A 26,210-nucleotide genomic window follows, 5' to 3' on the forward strand; every position below is an offset into this window, starting at 1 on the left:
GAAGCATTAAATCTCTTTACTCCAAAAATCCATACTGACTCTCCATACTTCTTAAAGATACGCAAAACATAAATAGACTGGATATTTTAGAAAAGAAAAAGAAAGAAAATTAATGCAAGTTCTTAATTACTTCTGATAAGTCATTTTTAAATAAGTCTAATATTAATATAATTCAAAATTGAATATCAGAACCAAGGGAGGAGTAACTTGCTCCCTCCTATCGACGCCCATGTGCCTGATGTTGATAAGTTATAAATTCATTATCATTCTTCATTAATTAACTCTTGGAATAACACATATTAAAAAAAATAATAATACACAAAAAAGTAACAAGAATTTATTTTATTCCAGAAATATAGAAAGTAACAATAACATCTGCGAATACGGAATGCTTAAGGTATTTGGCCTTTAAATAAAGCGTAAGTACAATTGCCAAAACAATCAATATATATATATAAAATCAAAATTCGAACAAAGAAAACCACTTTCAGCTATTCGTTCTGACTTTTTAAAAATAAGTTCTAATGTATGGAAGACGAATATAAAAACGAGTACACCCACATTTTTACTCTAACATATAACATTTTTATGTAAGCTCACAGAGAGCAAGGATATATGAAAACGAATGGTAAATTAAAGTTAGTATAAGAATGTATGTTCACTGCAGAGTAACAAGCAATTATCCCATACGTACCTGGGATAACAAAAATTATTACTAAAATCACATAATGCGATTTCTTGTTTAAATAAGTTCACGACAGTACCGGTATTACATATTACAATGAAAATCCCTTCTCACAGTCTTCTATCATAGAACTCTGAAAGTGTCACCCGAAAGCTTCAGATGGAAAGGTATGCCACTGACAAACTATTAAGAAAAATAAGTGTTATAAAAACGAACTTGTATAAAGAAATCTTTTTCGTGTCTGGCAACATTTACTGAATGGCCACCATTTAACTGTATGTTCTTGTGCAATTGCCGTCAATATAGCATAGCATAGGTGGAAATTCTGCAATACCAAAGCAGTAAGCACCTGCTTGGTCTTCGTACATAATGCTCCACGCGAACATTTCGTTACATGGAAACACAAAAGTTGTCTGTTTTCCATGGTCTTTTAATGATATATTAGATGACACGCCTTCCCATTCTAAAGATTCGAATAATCTTCTAGGGACCCTATATATATTAATTCCGTGAATAGTATGAATTCAGCACATATTTCCTAAGATTAAGTGTCCATTTCAAACAAAAAGCATTATACTTTATAGGTTAACTTATTTATGTTGACAAAGTTAATCGCGTAAGACATTTTTATAAAAAAGAAGTCACTTTTGAACATAAATCTAAACTGACCGAAGTATGTTCCTATTATTGCCAGGAAGCAATAATACACACTTGTTCAAACACTTTCTATTTGTTTACGCAGTTCATGCCTATTTACGAACTTATATATACCGTACTTAACATAGCGGGAAAAAAAAATCCTGACTACTGAACTGACATACAATTGCTTTGTTTTACCTATAAATAAATAATTATTAAAATAAAATTTGTTCATAAAAAGAATTAGCCCAACTGCAGAGAAACAGATAAATCATATAAAATATAGTGGTTTTTAAAATTCAACTTTAGTTCTGTGTTACTTCCTAGGAACAATTTTGATTGGGTATACCATATAGTCCATGGATTTGTGATAGGTACACTCATGTCCTAAATTACTGTCGCATGTCTACAAATATGTTATTGTAGGAATATAATTTGATAACGACTTCGCTCGGTATTTCTTGTAATGTTAGTATGTGTATAATCGGCAAAAACACGTATGTGGCAAATTTCATGCTAAAAGAGTAGTAAATAGGAACAATAAAACGAAAATAAAACTTTCTTGTTCATTTAGCTAAATTTTGTTTTACTCATTCTAATTTTCGTATTTATAATTCTTTTTCTATGAAATTTATCACAAATATATATTTCCCGATTATACACATAGTATCAGTATTAAAAGTACCTTGCAAATTCATTATCAAATTATATTCTTACAAGAAGACAAGATATGAAAATGATTGTATAGATATGAAACAATCATTTTGGACATGAGTGTACATGTGATTCTGCACTTCCATAATACATAACATTAAAACACAAATTCCGTAAAAATTTCAAATATATATTAAGTAAGTTCTTAAAAAGATACTCATTCTAACGCTATGAACCAATAGCGAAGAAACCGAATGAATTATTAATTAAACTCGTAAACAATAAAATTCCTAGATATACTTACTTATTTCTTATTAATTGTGTTTCATATTGCTACAAAATGGTAAAAAATATCACTGAGTATGAATGAATATGAATATCTGTGTGACGTTATCTACATTCTATATGCTTTAGAAAGCATACAAATGAATTATTAATTTATAAGCCCAATAGATTATTAATGTTTCTTACTACGCGTAAACACAGATATCATTGAAAATGTTATCACAGAAACTGAAGTAAAGAAAACACTCTCTCGCATCAAGTATACAGGATATCTTCAACTTAGAGAGACATTATATCCTGATAATCATTCCAGCACGCAAGAGTACATATCCGTACTCTCACAAAAGACTACATATCCGCACATTGAGTAATACTGTTAAAATCTCTCATAATAATGTATCAAGAAGTTTGAGAAGTACGGATTGACACAACAACAAATATTTGATTGTATTAAGCATCTATACAGTATCATTATATATAAAACATGAAACTTTCCGCACATAGTCCTTCAACTCGAAACAGGAAACATAATTAGATTCTTATAGCAATTTGATTGAAATATTTCTCTACTGTTTTTCAACTTTATACAGGTGCGGTGTTAAAATATTTTTTTTGAAAATATGTCGTCTTAATAATAATCAATATTAATTTCAAATTTATTACGACTACTTAAGGTTACAACAATTTCGCACTAATCTATATTCATTACAATAATTGTTTTTTTTTGTAGATGAAAATAAGCTACACAATTCATTTCTGAGAAATTTTCAATTAACTACAGGAAAAATATACATTTTTCTTTCCTTCTTTAACTTTTGCTGCTTAGTAAAATTTAATTTAGTAGTATAACAAATGCAAATGTCCCACACGACATCACAGTCACAACTCTTAAGAAAATAAACAACATAAAATCTTAAATACTACCTTCTTAAACTTGTGCGTATAACTAGTATTTGTTTCGAATTCATTTTCTTATTTCTTTCAATTATCTTTTGTTTTCCAAATGAAAAGAATATAAAACATACTACTAAGAAAATGGACTTAAAGTTCACGTAATAACTTGAACTGAGGAATGAATCGTTGGGCAATATTGATCAAAAAAATTCGTAAAAATTACTGCCAGCCAACGATACAAAACAAGGAAAAAATCTACTTAGCTACAGGCTAGATATATTAAGTACTTTCAAATAAATTTGCAATTAATGTCATGACAAAAGGAAACTAATAATTTGGGAGATTGATTTCTCAAAATCAAGTAAGAGGTTCATCAGGTTTTTCTAGTTTCAAGTTTCGATGGAACATCGGAGTTTATTACTCCTTAGAATAAACAAAACATAAACCAAAGCTCAAAGCTTATTTAAACCCTTTTTATAAACTAAATATTTGCAAACAGCAATATTACTTTTTTAAAAAATATAGTAACGTTAGTAGTAACACTAACTATATATCAACATTTATGTCCTCTTATCTTTTGTTTCTCTGTACATAAAAGAAAAAAATAAAAAAAGAAACTAGAGGTAATGGAGCTTAATACTGCCAACATACAACTATCCAGCAGCTCTTGTTGAAATACATGAGTATTTCTTTTGCCTCATCTAGTAACCGAAAATGAATAAACAAGATACTCATGGCTAAATTAATCGAAGAGAATGAAAACGTTAATTAAATATAAACCCCATAACCTTTTTTTTTTTTCTATCATTAGTATAAGACATTCATTCGACGACGAATGGTGCCACCCAACCTCCGAATTTCCTTTCGAGTTCTCGTGCAACAGCTATACAAAGATGATCCTGATACGGTGCAGCTACAACCTGAAAAATAGAAATATAGAAAAAAGATAATATTTCCCTGTTTTCCATTATCTATAGATGTTCAATACTCCAATATAAATTTACATCCTTTCATTGAATTTAATTTTTCCCTCTTTCGAATAGAGCAATCTCCTTGAGGAGAAGCGAAACGTATCATTAGTTCCAGCATTTAAGAAAAGTCATTCCGCCGAAGGAAATCTATTTGCAAAAAATATGCTTTCCTTGGACATTTCCTGGACAATAATGAATAGCAGTATAATTACAACTTCTTAACACATTGTTACACACTAAAACAGTAGTGTATCGCTGTGTACCCCCCCCCCCATACTGAAAAAAAATTCACAGCACCCAACTCAACTGGAAACGAAACCCGGAAATCGAACCCTTTCTATTCCTAATTTTCCTTCCATCTTTGCCTCAACGCATAAGAAGTTACATTTGAACTCATTGCTTTTCCTGACTGAATAAAAGAAAGTTAAACTATTTTGTTAATTCTTTCATCTTGAGTGTGTATTTTTAGGTACGTTTTCAAGTCTGAAATATATATAAAAGTAAATAACACGAAATGATTTGTACAATCTATTTAGTACAATATCAAAACAGAAAAATCGTACGTGAAGACGGAGCGGTTCGCTGAAGACCATAGAGCATGGAAGCTTCTCAGTTGCGGCAAGTGACCAGCCAATAATGGCAGAATACCTATGATGATGATTAATTCTTACATATAAAAGAAAAAAAGGGTTTTATATAAGGTAAGGAGGCCATATCTTATAAATTAGTCTTTTATCCTCATTGGGTGTTTTTCAATCAGCCGACTCCTACACCCTTATTTCAAAATAAGTGTTTATTCGTAACTATCTATCATTATATTTCAAGAGCACACAAATCTAATGCAAAGAACTATGTCCTCACCTGGATTCCCACAGGAAGTCCAGCTCCATTAAGTCCCATAGGCACTTGTGTCACAGGTACATTCAAAACATTAAAAACTGCTGTATACGAAAAATTCCATGGGCGAAAGAAGGCTGAATTATGATAAATTGGCGGAAAGGGATGACTAGGATATAAGAACACACCGTTGTCACCAATCGTTTCCTGCAAAGTAATAAAAACAGAACATTAACTGTAGCTTTCACTCAGTACATATCTGTATATATACACACGTGGTTACAATTAAAGTGCCGCTATTCACGGTGGTCCAGCGTGGGCTGTAATCAACGTATTACATTGAAATTTGGTAAATAGCTAATGAGAGCATCCAAGAGCGAGTTACGTTAGAAAAATATCAGTTCCATTTTCCGCTACCAGGAGAAACTGTGGCGCTGTACAGCCCGTAACACACGCGAGCTCACACTTCATAGACACAATCGCATCAGGAGCAGTATGGCTATTGATAAGAGTGGCCGTGCACTGTTAGTAAAATTGGTCTATCAGAAAGGGCGCAATTACAAATCTTTAAGTTTTACTTCCCACGGCAATGTCGGCTAGGCTAAAGGAGAGGTGGTGATGAGAAATGAAATGGGGGAATCAAGAAAGTGGGAGGAAACAGGCGAACCCCGGGGAAATCCCACACACAGTGTTTGTCCACCACAAAGCTCACTTGGCACGAGCTGGGATCGAACCAAGGTTCGCATGCACCAGAGGTGAACGCTCTACCACTGAGCCGCCGCGACCTCAAGGGAGCAATTACAGTGCTACAGTGCAGCACTGAGGTAATATTGGTCTAAAAGGAATGAGAAAAGGACGCTATTAAGAAATGGCTTAAAGAAGATGGTACTGAAATTCGAGACAAAAAATGAGTTGCGTGTGGATCCAGGAAGAGAAGAACGACCCATTCCAACGAGATTGCTGTGGCACGGAGATTAACGTGCTCCATATTTCACTTCCAGTGGTTGGAAGGTGTCACGGGATTCGGCCCACAATCAACCGTGAGGAAAAGTCTTAGGGCTATTTTACACTGGTATTCTTACAGGATTCGAACAGTACAGCAACTGAAACCCCAAAATCTACCGCAACGCCTTAAGTTTGCCCTTCGATTTTTGTCACGGATGGAATGCATTTTACACTAGAAGGGGCAGTAAACACGCAAAACTGCTGGGTATGGGGCTCGAATAATCCGCATGTTGTGCAGGAACAGCCATTACACTGCGTACGTGACTCTGTGGTGTGGATTCACAGGAACGTTCATTATTGGCCCGTTCTTCTTTGAAGAGATGATACCCCAAGGAGTTGTCGCCTGTGCCGCAACATCAGCATGTTATAGGGACCTTTCGGTGCGACATGTGATTCCCGAGTTACAGGCACGGAACTGTTTGGAAACGATTGTTTTTATGCAAGACGGGGAAACACCGCACATCAGCCGCCAAGTGAAGGATCTGCTTCATGAAACCTTCACTGCTGATCGCATCATCTATCGAGGTTTACCAGATGTGTGGCCAGCAAGATCCCCGATCTAAATCCGTGTGACTTCTGTGTATATATATATATATATATATATATATATATATATATATATATATATATATATATATATATATACACTGTGAATGAGAAGTTCATTTTCACTTTTAGGAAATCGCTAGGTCCTGTTGTTCGATACGTATTTTCTCAAACTCGCTCTTTAACGACTTTTGCTGAAATAGGGATCTTGCTTAAAACAGGGCTTCCACAGTGGACTCAGCCTAAAAGTAGCAGCAATTTTCCGGTTTTTTTTTTATTTATTTTTTTTTATTTAGATTAAGCCTGCTAGAAAAATGTTTTAAATCCAAGGGAGTCTTTTCGTTATTTTCGTTTTTGAAAGAGTTCTGAGATAAGGACATTATATAAATTAGTATAATAATGAGAAGTCAATATTTCAGGAATATTGAAATGCAGAATATGACTTATCATTACTCTATAATTTAATTTAAAGAGAGACTTTATTTGTGTGATATTCAAATACTAGGATTATTCGAGCTCAAATCTGCCCACGTCATGAGTACAGTGGTGCTTTGTGTCGACTTTATAAAGTTGAAAGGTATCATAGTCGCCAATTTAAAGCATTTGCAGCGGGGGAGGAGGATCTCATGTATTATTCAGGAATCAGTGATTGGGTAAGAGAAACATGCTGAAGCGTTTGTATAATTTGATAAATGAAGTGATGCTTTTCATGGACATGGAAGGAAATTATATGGCACAGTTACGCAATGAAACGAGGTTGTTTGTGGTGTGGATATTACTTCTTACTTCAGTAATTTGAATTCGAAGATGCAAGCACACGATCAATAGATTCATGAACTTTATGGACTATGTGAGATCCTTTTAGAGGAAACTAAATTGTGGGAAAATCAAATAAGAAATGACAACACTTGTCATTCTGCAGCAGTGTTGCAGCGGGGTAAATCATTCTGTTACTTCGTTTTCTACGTAGAATCACTGGCACATTTGCTTGAAGAATTTACTGGCAGATTTAGTGACTTCAGAAAACAGAAGTTAATTTAAAGAGATTACTCATTACCACTAAACACTGATATGAATAGTGCTCCCAACAATTCACAAATAGAATTTATTGAATTTCAGGAGAACGTGGCTTTGAAAGAAGTGTTTAAGGACACTTGCCTACAAGATTTTTATGCGAAATACTTTCCAGGCCAAAAATACCTTAACTACTTTCAACAAGAGTATGACGGCATTGTTTGGCAGGACTCATCTATGTGAGCAACTCTTTTCACCATGAAACGAATTAAATCCAAGCAGGGAGCTAAGACAACTGATGTTCACCTTGAAAATAGCCTCCGCACTGGAGCATCCAGTGTGCTACCAAACATTTTAGACTGGTTCAGAACATGATGGGTCAGGTATCCCACTAAAATAAAATAAGTAATAGATTTTCTTTAGTAAGTAAATATTTTGGTTACAGTTATAAAAGTTTTTGTGTTCCTGTAATGTTAGTGTATGATGAATGAGTTTCTTCATTAAATCTTGTTCTTCAGTTTCTGTGAAAATGTTATACATTCTCTCGTACGGCAATCAACGTCAATAAATTCTCTGTGACTGGCCCATCTCCTGTTCTAATTTGCACATGCCTCCTTTAGGCTATAATACATTACATGCATACGGTTTTACACGAGTTGATACATTACAATCAAGCTTGTTAACGATAAAGTGAAAAATGTAAATGCATTTTACTGGATTTTCATGATGGAACTGCAGCCATTTTCTCGAAAAAATTATTGCTGGTGCGAAATCGTATGAAATTTTCCGAGAAATGCTTTTGGACTCGGTACCGCCACCAATTTTTCTATTTCGTTTCAAGGGCCGGAATCGAAATTGGTTAGAAGGAAACTGATTCTGGCACTGCAACCGAAATCGATATTGAAGTGAACGCAATATTACATAGAGAAGAATCACCTCGAGCTATCATTTTTCATTTGCTCAATGTCATTTGTAACAATCTTGGGCAACGATATTTGCAAATGATACCAGAATGTGTTTCGGTTTTCTTCTCAAAATACATTGACTTGCGGTTTCGATTCCGTGATTAAAATCGAAATGTCGACCCAAAACACATCGAATTAAAAATTTATTAAGTTTCTGTACCGGAATCAATAGCATTTTCGATTCCGTTACAATTGACAAACTTGATTAATAGAAGTTATTGACTTACCAGAAATTGCTTAAGTAGTTCTTTCGTTGTTTTCTCAGCCCACTGAGCATTTTCTCGGGGCAGTACATTATCATCTATAAGTCGCAACAGGGACGAAAGAGTATATTGACTCTTACCGAGAATCTTCTTCGGGAATTCGGTCCATAAACACACAGAACCCTAGAAAATAACAAATATATAAATATTATATTAATAATTTTACTCTTACATGTCTACGGTTCTTATTTTAATAAAAGGTTTCTACTACTAATTGAAGTCATTCTTGAGATATTTTATATATAGGCATAAAAGAAGTAATAAGCAATAAGAAGAAAAAACATATACAGGAAATTTATCACATACATAACAATAGTGAAAAAAATATTTGTGAATTTCAATATTTTCATAATCGAAATATTTTCATAATATCAGTTTCAAACGGCGAAACTTTTCAACATAAATCACTACTACAGCTTTGTCAAGTTTAGCTATTACTCCATCATGTTTCACACTATTAATATTCAAAACACCATTAGGAATAGTTGCTACGGATATAAATGTTACTCCCATTGTTGCTTTTAACAACATTTCATCTACGAGATTTCAACAATTCTTGTTAATGTATAGCAACTACAAGCAAGATGCACCATTTTATATATCTTCGAACAGATGTAAAGGACGCTCAGGATTGTTATTGCATCCAGAGCAAATCTGTGAGATTTTTAATAGGTATATATCTATCAATGTGGTGGGGACACTGGAACATTTAGTTTTGGTGTGATCTAGTTTGATCCTAAACAACAGGATTCTTCTGTTTCTTTTCACATTCTCATTCCGCAGATTTTCCATGTTCACTCGTGCTCTATTACCGTCTGTCTCCTTTAGCCTGCAGAAGGCAACCGTGAATCACTAAATTAATAATTTTATTTTTCTCAGCATGTAGATGGTAAAGACAAATAGTTTTCTCGCGAATAAGGACCAAATTTAACGTGTTAAATTAGTATGAAAGAACAAAATCTCAAACCAGTAAAATAGTACATGTTAATGTATTTTATGTTCAATGGTTTGCTTAAAATAAAAATCACAGTTTCTCAAGTTGTCCAAGAGGCGACAGGAAACTGGCTAAATGGCAAGCGAAATAAGATTTCGTTGCAAAAAACACAAGTAGAGAGGTTCAAGGTTAATGCAAAAGAAGTGTATTACCAGTAACATAATACTAAAGGACATTAACAACTGTGTGGCGGCCAAAATGATGGCCGTCGGCATGCATGTGTTTTCTGATCTAAGCTGAGAATTCATAACTACTAAAATATTTGAATACTGTATACGAAGCTTTCAAGGGAAGATGTGACACACAGGGCAGCGCCTAGACAGAAAGTTATTTCGGGCTGTCCTAACTGAAAAAGAGGGCGACGGTCAGTGCGGAAAAATCCAGTGTGTGTTTACATTCTCAGACATGACCGACATCCAACATTCTGGTATGGGTCGCAATAACCTACATATCCCGCTCGTCAGTGGTATTTGTTCAGGGAAGCATGACTAATGTGTCGTATATCCATAAAATCGTCAATTTTGTCCCTACCTTCTTAAAGGATCACACATGTCCCTATACCTACCGCCACGGCAAACCGATGTGCTCCATTTGATACTAAATACATGTGGGACACGGTGGGACAGCACCTGACTACTAACCGGACTGCGCAATGATCATCGCCTAACCGTATCAAAACGTACAGCAAATGTAAAATACTATACCCAAGACAGACATTCAGCATCTCTATATACCTGAATATCTGCCTGTATACTTGCTTAGGGTGATTAAACATACTATTAGATGAGACATGTTTCACGGGCGCCACTTAGTTCTTATTGAATGTTCTCCGGTGCGTAACTGTTAAGTGTGTGTGTTACTGCTAGGACTGTGTGTGTCGCTGTTAGAAGAAGACGCAATCTGCTACTTAACAACGTACTTTTTACTCATACGGTGCCTAAACATATACAACAAAAGAACTACTAATTATTATTAGAAACAAACGACATACTTTTTAGTGGCATGAAAGTTAGTTGTTCTTGATTTTCTCGGAAATAACGAATAAGAAATTACCCTTAAGCACATCATTCTGATGTATCTTTGGACGATATCTTAGTTAATTAGGAACTGAAGTTTACGAATAAATCATAATTTTAGGCTGTCTCATTAACCATACAACATACTATCGTTTTATTAGTATCAAATGAAGAGCTTCGTCAGGGTATACTTCAGTATCAGTGTCATCTTAATATACCCACAAAGATTCTTGTTTAACATAAATTTTTCATTGCCTGGAATCTTTTACAAAATTATGTGTAGGAACCGCAGTATTCAGAAACATATTTACATAAAGCCCACACAAATTCCTAAGTATTTCATTCAGTTACTCGTGAGAGATCCCATAGCTTTCAACTATGAATGGTTTAAAATTTATTTTCCATCATCTGCGACATTTTGTTAACTCCGGAAGGGTGCATTCTCTGCATTATGTCGTTTAGACTCTTTTCTTCCTTTTGAGGTAATATAATCACCACTCAAGTAGTTACCATTTTCAGGTATACATATGCACAGACAAGGAAGATTTAATGCCTGACATTTTCTTTACCAAACCATAAAATTTCATAACATTCTCAAGAGCGAATTTGGGTGCGAATTAGGCCGAATATTCATGTATGCGATGGAAGCGTGCTTTGTCTGCGATCTTGTAGCGTCTAAAACGGACCATAGACATTTTTGGCGGTGAATCCTGACGTTTTGTAGAACAAAATTTTCCTCTTACAGATTTAAAAAAAAAAAAAAAATCGTGGCCGAAAAGCTAAATTTCGTGACTTTTTCTTGACTTTCATGACCATTTTATGATTTCATGACTTTTTCGTGACATTCGTTACTTTCGTGACCGATAGACACCCTGTGACGGTTTGGAACCACACACAATAGGGTTATTTCTGGTATTTTTCTGTAAGTTAGAGGAAGGCATATACCAAATTTAATTAAAATTGGATAAATATTACGAAATATCTCGTGGAAGAGACGGATGGACAGACATACATACAAAAGCTGATCGAGTCGAATGACAGAAGCTTCGCTCGGTTCAATACTAATAATAACAGAAAAAAAAAAACAGCCGTGAAACGTTCGGGTGAACATCATCATCTTCAAATGCAGAGTTATGTGATAGTGTAGCCATAATGGAAGTACAAATATTCTAGTAGTGCAAGATAAAAGTAATGAAACGGGTGGATCAGTATGAGTGCACGACAGCGTAAGAATAATACATGAGAAGAAAAACACAACTGATGAAGAAATTAATAAAAATAAAATTTTATTTATTATTATTATTTAATTATATATAAACTTATGTGTTTGCATTTATTTAAGCACCTAAGTGATTGCGGGTTAAAACTCTAAAAATAGCATATCCTATCTTTTGTAAGGAATCAGATGTTAATTAATTTCATTCTCCACTGTATTATACTTTTTTAATACTATACCGCAACAAAGATGTAATACAGCGAAATAAGATATACTTAAATCACAGTGACAACAATATTAGAAACAGCAAGCAATATATTTAATACTGTAATGAAATGGGAAGTTTTAATTTTTCACACAGCCTACCACAAAAATTCAAATCCTAGGGTGACTCTGTTCAAGGCAAGGCACCAACTACTAAGGAAATCAACATTGTCGTAGTCAGCATTAGCTTACCTCTCGATTTGCAAGTTCAGTAGCAAAATCTTCAGGTTCCTTCCTCATCCAGTATCTCCATAACTTATAACCATATTTCATTGCACTTAAATGTACCTGAAAACAAATTATTAAATATATAAATTCACAAAATTATAATATAGGGAATGTTTTATTCAAAAACATGTTTCTAAATACAAAACGATTGCTTTAAAGAACAAGATGGTTCAGTGAAAGCGCCTCTTCTCTGATGAAGAGAACTGTCAGATTTGAATTCAAGTCAGCTAAACTTAAAATGGCCAACAGCGTACTGTTTATGTTTACACGGGATTTTCTGTTTCTTGCTTCATCTTAATTCCATCAATGTTCATTTAGGCAAACGGAATTAGTTTTGTAAAGAGTCGGATAATACCAGAAATTTCTAAGAAAGGAAAACAAAAACTGTCTTTTATCGTTTTATACCAAGATTCGGAAAATTTAGGAAAAAACGAAAATATTAGTGTTTGATCTTTTTAGCACTTCTTTGTCATAAATTTCAGTTCAAATTTTATACAATATCCTATTCCTGTCATACCCAGTTGCGTATCTGCACTTTTTGCTGCCAGGGTCGGAATTCACGCTTTGGCCCCCTCCACCTTCGAATATGCACACTTGCACTCAAAAAAAAAGAAGAATTTGTTCTTGGAAGCAAAGACATATGGCTATTTATTAACAGAAGACCTACAAGGTCTTGCTATTTCCATTTAACGTAAATTAATTACCTAGTATAATTTAAACTTTTTTTTTTTTTTTTTTGCTAATGCACTGTTATATGCACCATATCTACAATTTAGATTAAAGTACTTTAACACAACTGAACGTTTTTATATACCTTATAGATGAATAAATTATCTACAATATATGCGAAAATCACTGAGCTTCGTTTGGACGTTCATCATATAGTAACGGTTTGCAAACAACATTTACTAGGTCTATAATAACATTAAAAGCAGAGTCTTGTTCAAAAAATCCTAGCCATTCATTTTTCAATAGAAAACCTTCAATAGAATCTTTACTTTAAACAAAAATACTGTAATAGCTCTATACACCTCTGAGTTGAGATGAGTTGATTTTAGTTTAGCGTCCCTTTCAGCAGCGAGGCTATATGAGACGTGGACCTACTGATTAACGTGGAATCCGAACCACATGATATACACCTCTGAGAATACAGACTTTTAAAGAGAGTTGTGTGTGCAATTTCAATTTGAAGAAGTTTATATATGATATTCTTTGTATTTATCCGAAAAACATGTAGACTAACAAAATCTTTCCTTCTATCTGATGGAGCTAGGTGCAAATGCAAACGAAATGAAATCTTTAATTTTACGTCCCATGGTTATGCCGGTTAGGCTAGAAGAGACGGTGATGAGAAATGAATAAAATGGTGGAATGAAGAAAGTGGGAGGAAACGGGAGAACCCCAAAAACACGAGCACGGTGTTTGTCCACCACAAAGTCCACACGGGCTGGGATCAAACCAGGGACCCCAAGCACTGGAGGTGAACGCTCTACCACTGAGCCACCGTGCCCCCGAGCTAGGTGCAAATTGACTCCTCTGTTCTCTTTAGTATGCCTCTGGTGGCACTAGAAGTAATGAATTGAAGTTTGTATTTAACATATTTTAAGTACACGTAATAACTTACTTGACAAGCCATAAATTGATTATTTGCTGGCTTTTTGGTTTTTAAAAGGAATCAAACAAAGGACTAAATGAGTAAAAGTTATAATTCAGAAAGTTGTAAAATACACAGTATTCATAATATAGAATGGTAAATTATCAAAATACTCCGATTTAGAATGAACAATCTGTGCGTTTCGTAATGGTCTTCACATCTAGTCCAATTTATAAAATAACTAGCAAAATGACCCTTCTTCGCATCGGAAGAATAAGGTTTATGGAAAATATTTGAAAGACATACAATTTTTTGTAGTTTTCATAATAATCGTTGATGTAAGTTTGATTTTACAGGAGTTACGTAACCACTCAGTCCTGTTTCCTCCCTTAGGAGTCATTTTACGTAAAGCTCGATCATATTGTCAGCCTAGGATGAATGGGGATTATTCAAACCAAACTTCAAAATTCTACATCTAATAGTTTCGGAAATCTGAACAGCAATATAACTTTACGACTCCCTTTTATCCCTTTACGGGTTACATTTTGCAAAATCTCTACTTCTCTACATCCTAAGACATAAGGATATTGTTCCTACAAAATTCCAATGTTCTGCTCCTAATAGTTCTAGAGAACTAATGACGAGTGAACCAATAGATTTACTCTCACATAGATCTGAATGCTGAATCAAAATCTTTCTTTCTTCATTCAATTCCAACATTATTAGTTGTTGTTGTTGCTATTGACTCTCGAAGCAAGAAAATTTAATGCGCATATTTTATTGAATTCATAATTAATTCTTAGTGATAAATCTATCAGTTGGCAACCATGTGGGTGCTTTTACAGTACACGTCATCTCTTCGACGCCGAAAACTGACCTTTCTTGTGTATGTGTGTGTAGAGAACAATAGCCTTTTGTTTCGAAGGCACTGAAATTTCTTTCTGCGAAGTTGCATGCAACATTCTAAAGTTGCTATGTCATGCCACGTATCCAACCACTTCTAAGTTCACTCGTGATTGAACAACTTTTCAATTATTAACCAATAGGGAATAGTGTTATGTCCAGTACTTGCTTACTCATCACGTGTTTTGTGGTGACCAAAAAGTGCGCCAAGCAATCGGGCATGGACAACTAGAGAGGAAACCGTGCGAAGAATTGCGTCATTGTAAAATCATGGTTTGATCACAACTATACTTTTAGCAGAAATTAGAAGGATTCTCCACGCTTATTCCTAGGCCCGATACCTGCTAAAATTAGTGTTAAAAGGATTTATTACTAGTGATGTTACACTGATTCCATCTACACTCAGTGGTCGTAGGACGAGACCAAAGGGAAGATCCCGCTTTTGAAGAGACATCTTGTAAGTAATATTGAATATATGTTGGATGCAGTTACAAGGAGTCAACGCTAGGAACGTTCCCAAGAAAATTATTAATAGGAGCATACCGTTGGGACAAAATACAGTGATTTTTCTTTAATTAGTGCGCCAGTTCTACCGTCATAATAATAGCAATAAAAGAAAAGAAAAGCAACGAAAATTAGCCACTACTAATAATATCGTGCACGAAAGGTTACTTCATGTAGACAATTATCTATTTATATATATATGTTTAGCTAGATAGGGAAATTATTAAAAAAAAAAAAAGTAATTTGCAATTTTATATATGTGATTTTTTTTAAACTGTATATTTGATATTAACAGTACAAGCTTCATTTTCATGGTGTTCATGCTTAATATTTGTTTCATGTAAGGCAGATTATTTTCATAGTTAAATATGAGTATTTGAAGCGAACTTCCATTGTTTGAGTTATTACTTAGTTTTCTTTGAGCGTAAAGCTTAATTTTAACGCGAGAGTTAGGTTGCGGCATGTACTTCATTTTAATTTATAAGTAGTGAACTATCCCTCGCAGCATACAGTAATAAGCACGGAAAGAAGGTAAAATTTAGTATTCATTTTTTTTTTTTTTTTTTTTTAATCTTCAATTAGGATAGTTCATACGCAGCCGACCACGTTGCGACCAATCTTGTCATTCAAGTTCTCCCAAGCTTGAATGAAGGTTGGCAAAGCATGTTTATGCATCCTGACGGAGATGATTGGGAAAGTTTTACTTTATGATTAACGTAGACTGTAAGTGCAAGGCGAATTCACACGACCTCCTTCATCAAACGATAGCATTGTTGAGTTGAGTTTAACGTCCCGTTCAGCAGCGAGGCTATATGAGACGTGGACCAACTGATTAACGTAGAATCCGAACCACATGAGCTCCCACTGGGAGTCAAACCCGGATCTCCCACGCCAAAGGCGCGTATGCTAACCGCTTATTAGCTAGAAAAACTGCATCCATTATAATTATTGTGTTTGAAGCACACAGTATTAAATTTTAAAGTTCATTAAATAATGTATGATAAGAAAACTTATAAACAAATAAAACATTTTCTTTATTTTCCCACCTTTCTGGTAAAACACACACACAAAAGAAACTTTTTTTCGGGGGTTCAAAATTTCTGCGATTTTACGATACTAAACAGAATAATCTCAGAGTTTTAGCACAGAGTTCATTAAGAAGTTGATCTATAAAAGGCTCATCTGTTCCCATCCGAACAACCTGCGGACAGCGACTCTACCAAATCTAGCTTCACAGAAACCAAAATATATGCACACATGCATAAATTCTCATCTGTTGTGTAGCAGTGAAGGTACTGAGTAGGGAAAATGCCGCTGGTAAAAGGATAGATACATTTGCTTTTGGATAGGATAGACATGACTCCTTTTCCAGCAAACTTTAGCATTCCTGCATAGTACAACAGTGTCGGATCAATGACTCTGGGGTAGTACGAGCCACTGTTAGGGTTACAATTAAACGTTATGCATAGTAGCCTCGTACACAACCCATATCCAACGAAATCACATTCTAACTTAGTGAAACTCGCAAGACCATTGATGATCCGGGATATGGCAGACTGAAAATCCATTACTAGAGTGTGTATGATGAAACGATTACACATGACCCAATCAACAATCTATCGTGTAATCCATCACAAACTGAAGCTGCAAGGTCAGCATGCACGTATTAACACCACGACATATCGCGAAGCGACAGATCTAGGGCAGAAAACTGTACGAGCGTCACCTTGATGACGATTGGAAATTTGTTGGATCTACCTACGTAAGGTGGAAAAATTCGGGCCACGTAACTTTTGGCCAATGCTACAGAAGTTTCTCGAAAAGTTTTATGGTACTCACTGCCTTTTGCTAACGTTAAAAAACTGTCAAAATCAATGTTGCTTATTACCAAGAACATGTCATATTTCTATTGTACACAGACGAAATACCTACATTGTATAGCGACAATACCAATCACGTCATACGGCCTGGCCTTTTTCCTACGAAGATACAATTGGTATTCATGCTACTCCGTTCATGAGTATTTCTTTTAATAGTCCAAACACTAGTCGCATAGATGACTGTATATTTGGACTTCTCAAACGGCGTCGTTTATTACGTCGGGTTCGAGCGTAAATAGCCTCTGGAAAGCAAAATCATACGGCTGGCTATCACATCGAGCATGGATAATGGAGAGACATAATATTTTGGGCAAATAACTTCAATATGCTCGGAAAAATGTCAAATATTCACTGAGGTCTGACAAAACATGCCTTTATTGATTACACCGGTCAACAGTAAAAATGTTTCTGAAATTAATTTAGTCCCAAATTCTTAAATTGTGTCCCACAAACACGAAATGGACAATGAAATAGTACCATTAGCTCTTATTTTCAAGAAACAGTCAATTATAGTGTGTAATGGATTGTTTACAAGCAATTGTGGAGACCTTGTTATTAAATAGCTACTGCTACAACACTGCTCATCAGAATATCACGGTTAATACTCATTCTCTGGAAGAATGATATAGGCTTTCATATTCTATATAGGCCATGCCACTATGACGTACGAGAAAAGGAAAATTTAGCAAAATCAGGAACTTTCTTTGAAAAAAAAATCCCCTTCTGAACGCTTGGGGTCCTCTAGAGCGACTATGGATGAGAGTATGAAACACTAATATATCTTAGAAAATATATTGGGATATTGGGAATGTTCCTGCCAAATACCATTCCAACAGCGCATATGATGATTTCATTATTCTTAGTCCTGTTTGCAAGTAAAAGAAGTAAGGTTTTAAGTATACTAAAATGTAACAAAGTATACTAAAGTGGAAACCACACAAATTGCATTTATAATGGTGGTTTTCTTGCTTCGTTCTTTATTCCTTGCTTGGTATTAAAGGATGCAGAGTAATTATAAACAGCAACATGCCTTGTCAATGTGTCAACAGTTCAAACAATTTCTGTTATATGTGGTAAAGTCACATTTGCAAAGCAGAAACGTCCATTGATGCCGCTTGTGAAGATAGCATATTTTCATTATTTTAGCAGGACAAGCCACAGACAACTCATGTATGCTCCAATGGATGTTGCGTGAATCTACATGCATGGTTAGAAAACAAGGGACGTTCAATGATGTTTGGCATTCCGATGGTGTAGAGGAAACCAATCAATCATTTTAACGACTGTTATGTTTGTTTGGTACCACCAATTAGCATGGGATGTCCAAAAAAATAAAAAAGAAAGAGAAAAAAGAGAATCTTCTGCACAACAATCCAACGTCCCGTCAGCCATCAGACCAACCCCTCATGGCAAAGATCTTCCTATACCTAGTCCTCCAAACGAATATAACGAATATAGTGTTCAAGACAAAGAAGATGAAGAGGACACTGATGACATGGAAGCAGAGCCTGGTCCCTCATCAACTGATACGGAATTTGTGCCACCAGTGCAACAGTAAAGGAGTCACACCTACCTTCACAAACCGAACTTAATGATTTCGCTCGATATCTTGAGGTACCCAAGAATAAAGATGAGCTTGCTGCATCAAGATTTACAGAGTGGAACTTATTACAAGATGATGTGAAACTGTTAATACACATGAATCGTCAAAAGCAGTTTGAAGTTTAACACATCACGATACCCTAGTATTTTGTCATGATGTAATAGGTTTGATGAACAAATTGCATTTCAAATACAAAACACAGGAGTGGAGATTGTTCATAGAGAGATCTAAGTTTAATATGAAAGCAGTAGTGCTACACAATTCCAATTCTCTTCCATCAGCGCCTATTGGTTATGTGCTGTCCACATGAAGAAAACATATCAAAACATGAAACAAATACTCGAAGCAGTTCAGTAAAATGTTCATCAATGGCAGTTATGTCACGACTAAAAGTGGTCGCTGTTGTATTACGGTTGCAACTGGGTTTCACGAAATACTGCTACTTTTTTGTGTAATTGGGACAGTCAGGACAGGTTATTTCATTACATGAGAAAGATGTGGCCTCCAAGAAGGAATTTCCGGCCTAGTGAGGACATCTCCCTTTAATTCCTACGAGGAACATCTTTTTGAACCCGTTACATATCAAACTGGGGTTAACGCATTGGATAAAGATGGTGATCCGTACAAGTACCTCTGTGAACTGCTTCCTTCGTTAAGCGAGACTAAATTAAAGAAGGGGATATTCCTAGATCCACAAATTCGTAAACTATTGTATGACGAAACGAAACCTTTGATCAAGTCCTTCGTGGTAAAGAAAAGGTTGCATGAAAAGGTGTATTAGCAGTTTCCTTGGGTAGTCGAAAAGCGGTAAACTACATTGAAAGAATTCTCTCACGTGGATGAAACGAAGTTGATACGACATAGCACTTTGTTGTAAACATTTTTCAGTTTTTGCTCACAATATATGCATTTGTAAAAGTTAGGTAATATTTTACTGCAACATAATCATTTGAGTCGAGTTGACTTTGAGTTTAACGTCTCGTTCAGCAGCGAGGCTATATGAGACGTGAACCTACCGATTAACGTGGAATCCGTACCACATGAGCTCCCGCCGGGAATCGAGCCCGGGCCTCCCACGCCAAAGGCGCGTACGCTAACCGCTTAGCCACGAATGAGTTCAACATAATCATTTAGTAGTACATTCTATTACTACACTGGAGAAATGTATTAAATACCAAGAAAATATGTAATACATAATATAAGGTATTGACATCCAATGCTACATTACAATAGCTATTTCTGGAAACAGTAGCTAATAAAAGAAATGTGAGGTTAGATTTGGTCAACTATTTTGGGAAACATTCAAAAAGTATTTGTTGTTGTTGTTGTCCAGTATTATTTTATATAAATTTTAAACTAAATACGGGTATTATTGAGTAATTGATATGTTGATTAATTTATTCCTTAGCACTCAACTACTGCTTTTATTTTATTTCTAAAACATCTAGCCTTGCTACAACTTAACGACTTTCTTGCAACCACACGAAGATATATTTGGTCTAGGAATTAATTCGTGCGGGTGGACAAGAGATGGCGCAACGAACGGAGCGTCCCACAGTTCCGTGTATCCACACATGTGTTGCAAACCCCTGTCATCGCGTATCGTTCGTAGTATAGGGCAGTGGATTAAAGCGTCAACAACACCAGTTTGTAGTTAAGTGAACATGGCGCAATTTGTGCCTGATAAAGTGTTTTTGCGGGGTGTCCTGCTGCATTACTTTAACATGCAGAAAAGTGCGACTGAAAGTCATCGTATTTTGGTGGAAGTGTATGGTGACCATGCTCTAGCTGAGCGAACGTGTCAGAAGTGGTTTGCACGGTTTAGAAGTGGTGATTTCGGCTTGGCAGATCAAGAGCGAGCTGGACAGCCAAAAAAATTTCAAGACGAAGAATTGACAGCATTGCTCGAGCAGGATTCGTGTCAAACGCAGGAACAACTTGCAGCAGCATTAGGCGTTGATCAAACAACAGTCTCCAAACGCTTGAAAGCCATGGGAATGATTCAAAAGATGTCACATTGGGTTCCACATGAATTGAAAGACAGAGACGTTGAAAGACGGAAAACCATTTGCGAATTGCTGCTTCAACGACAGAGCAGAAAGGGGTTTCTGCATCGAATTATTACGGGTGATAAGAAGTGGATCCATTACGAGAACCCTAAACGAAAAAAGGCCTGGGTGAAACCAGGTGAACCAGGTCCATCACAACCAAAACGAGATATTCACTGTGCAAAGGTTATGCTGTGCATATGGTGGGATATGAAAGGTGTGGTGTACTATGAGCTGCTGCAACCGGGTGAAACTATGAATGGAGAACGTTATCGACGACAATTAATGCGTTTGAAGCAAGCTCTGGCCAGAACACGACCAGAATGGGAGAACAGACATGATAAACTTATTGTTCAACATGATAACGTTCGCCCACATGTCGCAAAACCGGTCAAAACCTATTTAGAAAATGTCGGATGGGAAGTTTTACCCCACCCGCCGTATTCACCAGACGTTGCTCCTTCGGACTACTACTTGTTCGATTGCATGAACAACGATTTGATTGGACAGCGGTTTACTTCTTCAGAAGATATCGAAACATTGGTCTCTGACTGGATCGCTTCCAAGGATGAGGACTTCTTTCGCCACGGAATCCGTACATTGCCTGACAGATGGGCGAAAGTGGTGGCTAGCGATGGACAATATTTTTCTTAAGGTATTTATGTATTTTGTGTTTGTACTACACCTTCAATGTGTGCGTACCAACCGCACGAATTAATTCCTAGACCAAATAGTTTTAATTTTTCGCTATAGAAAGAAAAGTCAATCGTAACTTAAGGATAAGACTATCGAGAACAATTTTGATATTTTTTTCGTCATATTTTTATTGAAGTATATGCACAACTGCCTTAGTGATCACATATATGCACTGGATTCAAAAGTCAATAGAAATGTAACATTTTTTTATTACACTAGAAAACAAATGTATTAATTAGTCTAATTTTGGTCGTTAACTGATAATTACGCACACTGTAATAGGCAACTTAATTCAGTCCCAAGTTCTATCAAGGATAACTGATTCAATTATTTATTCCTTCGACAATGAGCAACGTTAAAATACCTGCGCCACCTTTTTTCTTAGTTCATTGAGTTATATGAGACATTATTTTTGTGTTTTCTTTTAAGTTAACTGGAACTTTAATGCAAATACTGCCACCCGTGTGGTGTGTTTCTTTTAAATACATTAGGGCATTAAAATCCATACACTAATGCAGAACTTTAATGGTTTGTTTTTACTAATGATTTCTTTAAATCTATTTAAATGTCCTTTACCTTTGTAAAAATTAAGTTCTGTAGTATATGTGATTTTAATGTTTAATAATTAATATAAATTTAAGTAATATTAAATTTACATATAATACAATTCATTTTGAGAATTCTTTCAGATTATACAAGGTCCATTCAATAAATAACTGAAAAAGTTGTATAAAAAATACAAAACTTCGACAAATTTTGTGCTTCTTTGTTATTTTTTCGCGGTGTCCTAAAACTATTACCAGACAGGCCTGGCACACCTGCCTGAAAAACGGGATGCTGGGAATCAGTGAAAGAATATGGCAACACTCCTGCAGGTTTCCACCAACGTGAAGTAGCACAGTGTCATTAGATTGCTGTTAGGTGAAGGGTTGAAACCAATCAAAGTTCACCGTCGGATGGCAGTGCAATACGATGGAAAAATTCTTTGAGTTGAACAGAAGGGTACGAGTGGGCGGCCATTTCTCACGGTCAAAAAATGCCTCCCTTTCAGCCTCGTAATGTCGCAAAAGCTCCCTGCACATATCCATGCGCCTTTCTTTTATTTCTGATGCCAAATACTTTGAAAAGCACCTCGCACACACTTTCTTGAACCTCAGTACGTCATGAACAATATGACTGGACTAATCCGATACTAATGTTCACTTTTGCTGCAATATAACTCACCGTAATACCCTGTTTTTCCGTACCAACTCATCAACTCTTGCAATGTTGTTCCCCGTGACTGCATAGACAGAGCATCCTCGGCGTGACAAATCTTCAACACTTGTTTTACCCGGTTTGAACTTATCTGCCCATTCGTACATTTGTGTTCGACTCGACCAACTTTCACCAAATTGCACTGCCATCCGACATTGGATTTCGATTATTTTCAACCCTTCAGCTAACAGAAATCTAATGATGCCTCCATGTTGGTGCAAAAATGCAAGGGTGCCACCGTCCCGTTTCACTGATTCCCAGCATCCACTTTGCGTGGCAGCGTGCCAGGCCCATTTGATAATAGTTCTAGGACACCACCAAAAAATAACACAAAAGCACAAACTCTGTCGAACTTTTGTATTTTTTATACAACTTTTCCGGTTATTTATTGAATGAATCTTTTAAATATATAGTAAGTTTTAATGATTTAGATGTCTCACCTTTTGCCAGTTTTTACTTAGAAACGCTTAAGCTTTTCCATCTCGGTTATATTTTAACATGCTCCTGTCTTCTAAATTAAAGCCCTCTCCATATATATATAAGTTAAAAGTGATTCTTATGCGTATTGTGACCAAATTTAGAATTATTTACCTTTTGTATCGGATACTTGTTCTCCTGGAAGTGACTCACAGCATTATAAAGAGCTGCTTTCATGTCTTTGGACACTCTGCTCACACGCAAGTCACCTCCATCATGTTCCATAAAGTAGATATGTAAGTCTTCCGGCAGCGTCTGAAATATACAATCAGTGTATAGAAGCAAATCACAAGCTGCGACAACAGAAAATAACATATTTCATATAGCAAAGTACTTTTCTTTCGTCGAATAATACCCACAACAAGGAACATCAATATACTAGATTCCTGTACTGAATGCTTACACGTGTGTCCACACTGCTTTTACAGAACACAAACATATCTTAAGAAAACAGTACTTTAGTGTTTAGTAATACTTTATATATTTCAACCAAGAAGCCTCTCTTAAACAATGAATATTATCTTAAAACCTCACTTTCAGTCAACCTCAATCTTGCAGCACTTGCTGACCCGAAAACCTGTAAAGATTGACTGTAGACACCATTTACATGTCAAAACTTAACATTTGTATAAAATTATAGACACCATTTACACATCAAAAATCAACATTTGTACAAAGCACAGATATAGATTTATTTCGATATTACTTAAAATGTGAAATTAATACATAATACAATACATAACAACAATACTACATATAATATTACATACTACAATATTACTATCATTTTATTATTTTCATTTTTACTCTTCTATTGGTAGCTTGTAATATGTCCGTAACTTTTTTCCAACATTCTGGTAGGCTATGAATCCCACTGTGAAACTCGGTGGAACTTAAGAGAACGCAACCCAAAGGAGACGTCCAGTATGAAGTCACCTCATTCAGAGATCAGAGGTCTAAAAAAAAGGGGGGGGGAGTAATACCTCTGCGACTTCCAATCTCACGGATTTTCAATTTTTCACGCACATGTTTCAGTTGCTCGAGTTTACAGTCATATTGATCGCCTGCCAAGATCATAGCAGTTCACGACACACAATATCCAGAGAAGTCACCATGCAAAGATGGTTTTGGTTATTGATGCTGGTTTCACGCCGAAATTCTAGTATTGTTTCCTTCATTTTCACTGAATTTCCATGACTAAATTAATTTTCCCTTACCTGTGACACTGCGAACACTGTCATTTATTGTTGGGTTTAAAAAATACATTTTTTAATCAGTCTTCACTATTCCCATAGCGCCAGCATTATTGTTTTTATTTTTGAAATAACAATATAAGCTTTCTTACTGTAAATGCGTACTTATTTTGAGTAAATCTTCCTGAATTTGAAATATAATAAAACACCAGTACAAACAATAATATCTTTGTATCCCGGCATTCTAAAAACACTTATACACATAAACAAGTAAACATATATATATCATAATTTAGAATATCTCTGATTATCTGCAACCAACAAACTAATTATTTTCTAATTTCGAAATTTTAACACGTTTCGGTGTCTCACGACCTTCTTTATTTCTAAATATAGCTTTTTTCTCCAGCCTATTTCCTATCATTATCTTTTTTTAAATCTGCCTGGATTCCTTGAAGTTTTCTTTATTTCTTGTGGCAGGAAAAAAAGAAAAGAAAAAGAAAAAGTGACTTTCATGAAATACAACAAATTTCCTTAATCTCGGCACATTTTGAAGCATTTCCCTAATTTTTCCTGATTCACTTTAATTTTCTTGATTTTCAAGATCAGTATGTAACACTCCTCGACTTCCAATGTCAAGAATTTTTAACTTCTCATGCACACGTTCCATTTGTTGCGAGTAGTATAACATTGATCGTCTGGCAGGGGGACAGCAACATGCAACACATGATATCCTGAGCTGTCCACTAAATACACATAATCTTCTATTGATGCAATGGTGGTTTTGGTTGTTGGAAAACGGGTTCATGTAGTGCCAATTAATAGTGATGGTGGAATATTATACAAAACTTACTTTTGATTACATGTTAGAACTCTGTCTACAAACTGATTCCCTGACAAGTATGCAACAATGTTTAAGCTTATTTTCTATATGATCTACTATTTGTAATTCTTCTAACTGGGGTGTGTAGAATACCGCTCAGGCCCTCTAGCTTCACAGAAAGATGAACTGTCAGAGAATAAATAAAAAAAAATAAAAATAATAAAAAAAAAAACTCAACGTTCCTCGCACCTCTAATGAAACATTGGTAACAAACTAAAAATAACAGGTAAGGACCACTGCATTTTCTCGCCCCAACTCCTTAAACCAAATCAGGTTACAGAAGCTTTCGGAAATTTTCGCATAAAGAAAATTCGCCCGAAGAAAAGCTTCTGAAAAGAAATACCCCTTCTGAATATTTTTGTAAAAAGTAATATACCTAACATTATGGAAGAATAATGAAATGTTTGTTTATAAAAAAAATATGAACAAAATCGCCAGCGACATTTCGAATAATAATGTTCGAAAGTGCTAACCTTTTAGAGTGAACTACCTTTATGGATTTTTTTTTCAGGACAAATTAATTATGCCATATTGTCAGATCATATAATATTTATTTGTGAGATATGGACAAAATCGCCTGAGTCAGTTTAGAGCAAATTTCCGGAAAAACTTACCCTGAAGAATAAACTATACCTCGTATATATATATATATATATATATATATATATTTATATATATATATATTATCACAAGGAC

General features: G+C 35.3%; 1 protein-coding gene across 2 annotated transcripts in view; it reads right to left on the minus strand.

The window, feature by feature from the left end:
* Window positions 1-327: 327 nt before the first annotated feature.
* LOC145693309 (fatty-acid amide hydrolase 2-like) overlaps window positions 328-26,210 on the minus strand; it is an 89,342-nt gene continuing 63,459 nt past the window's right edge. For both annotated transcript variants that reach the window (XM_081769176.1, XM_081769175.1), the window contains exons 7-11: window positions 23,553-23,693; window positions 12,441-12,536; window positions 8,723-8,881; window positions 4,990-5,172; window positions 328-4,077 (exon numbers count right to left, since the gene is read on the minus strand). In XM_081769176.1, coding sequence (XP_081625302.1) covers window positions 3,979-4,077; window positions 4,990-5,172; window positions 8,723-8,881; window positions 12,441-12,536; window positions 23,553-23,693 — 678 coding nt within the window. In that variant the 3' untranslated portion in view covers window positions 328-3,978. The remainder of the gene's footprint in view (window positions 4,078-4,989; window positions 5,173-8,722; window positions 8,882-12,440; window positions 12,537-23,552; window positions 23,694-26,210) is intronic.

This window comes from Thermobia domestica, chromosome 8 (assembly GCF_964235325.1).
Source record: "Thermobia domestica chromosome 8, izTheDome1.hap1.1, whole genome shotgun sequence".
In the NCBI taxonomy this organism is placed as follows: Eukaryota; Metazoa; Arthropoda; class Insecta; order Zygentoma; family Lepismatidae; genus Thermobia; species Thermobia domestica.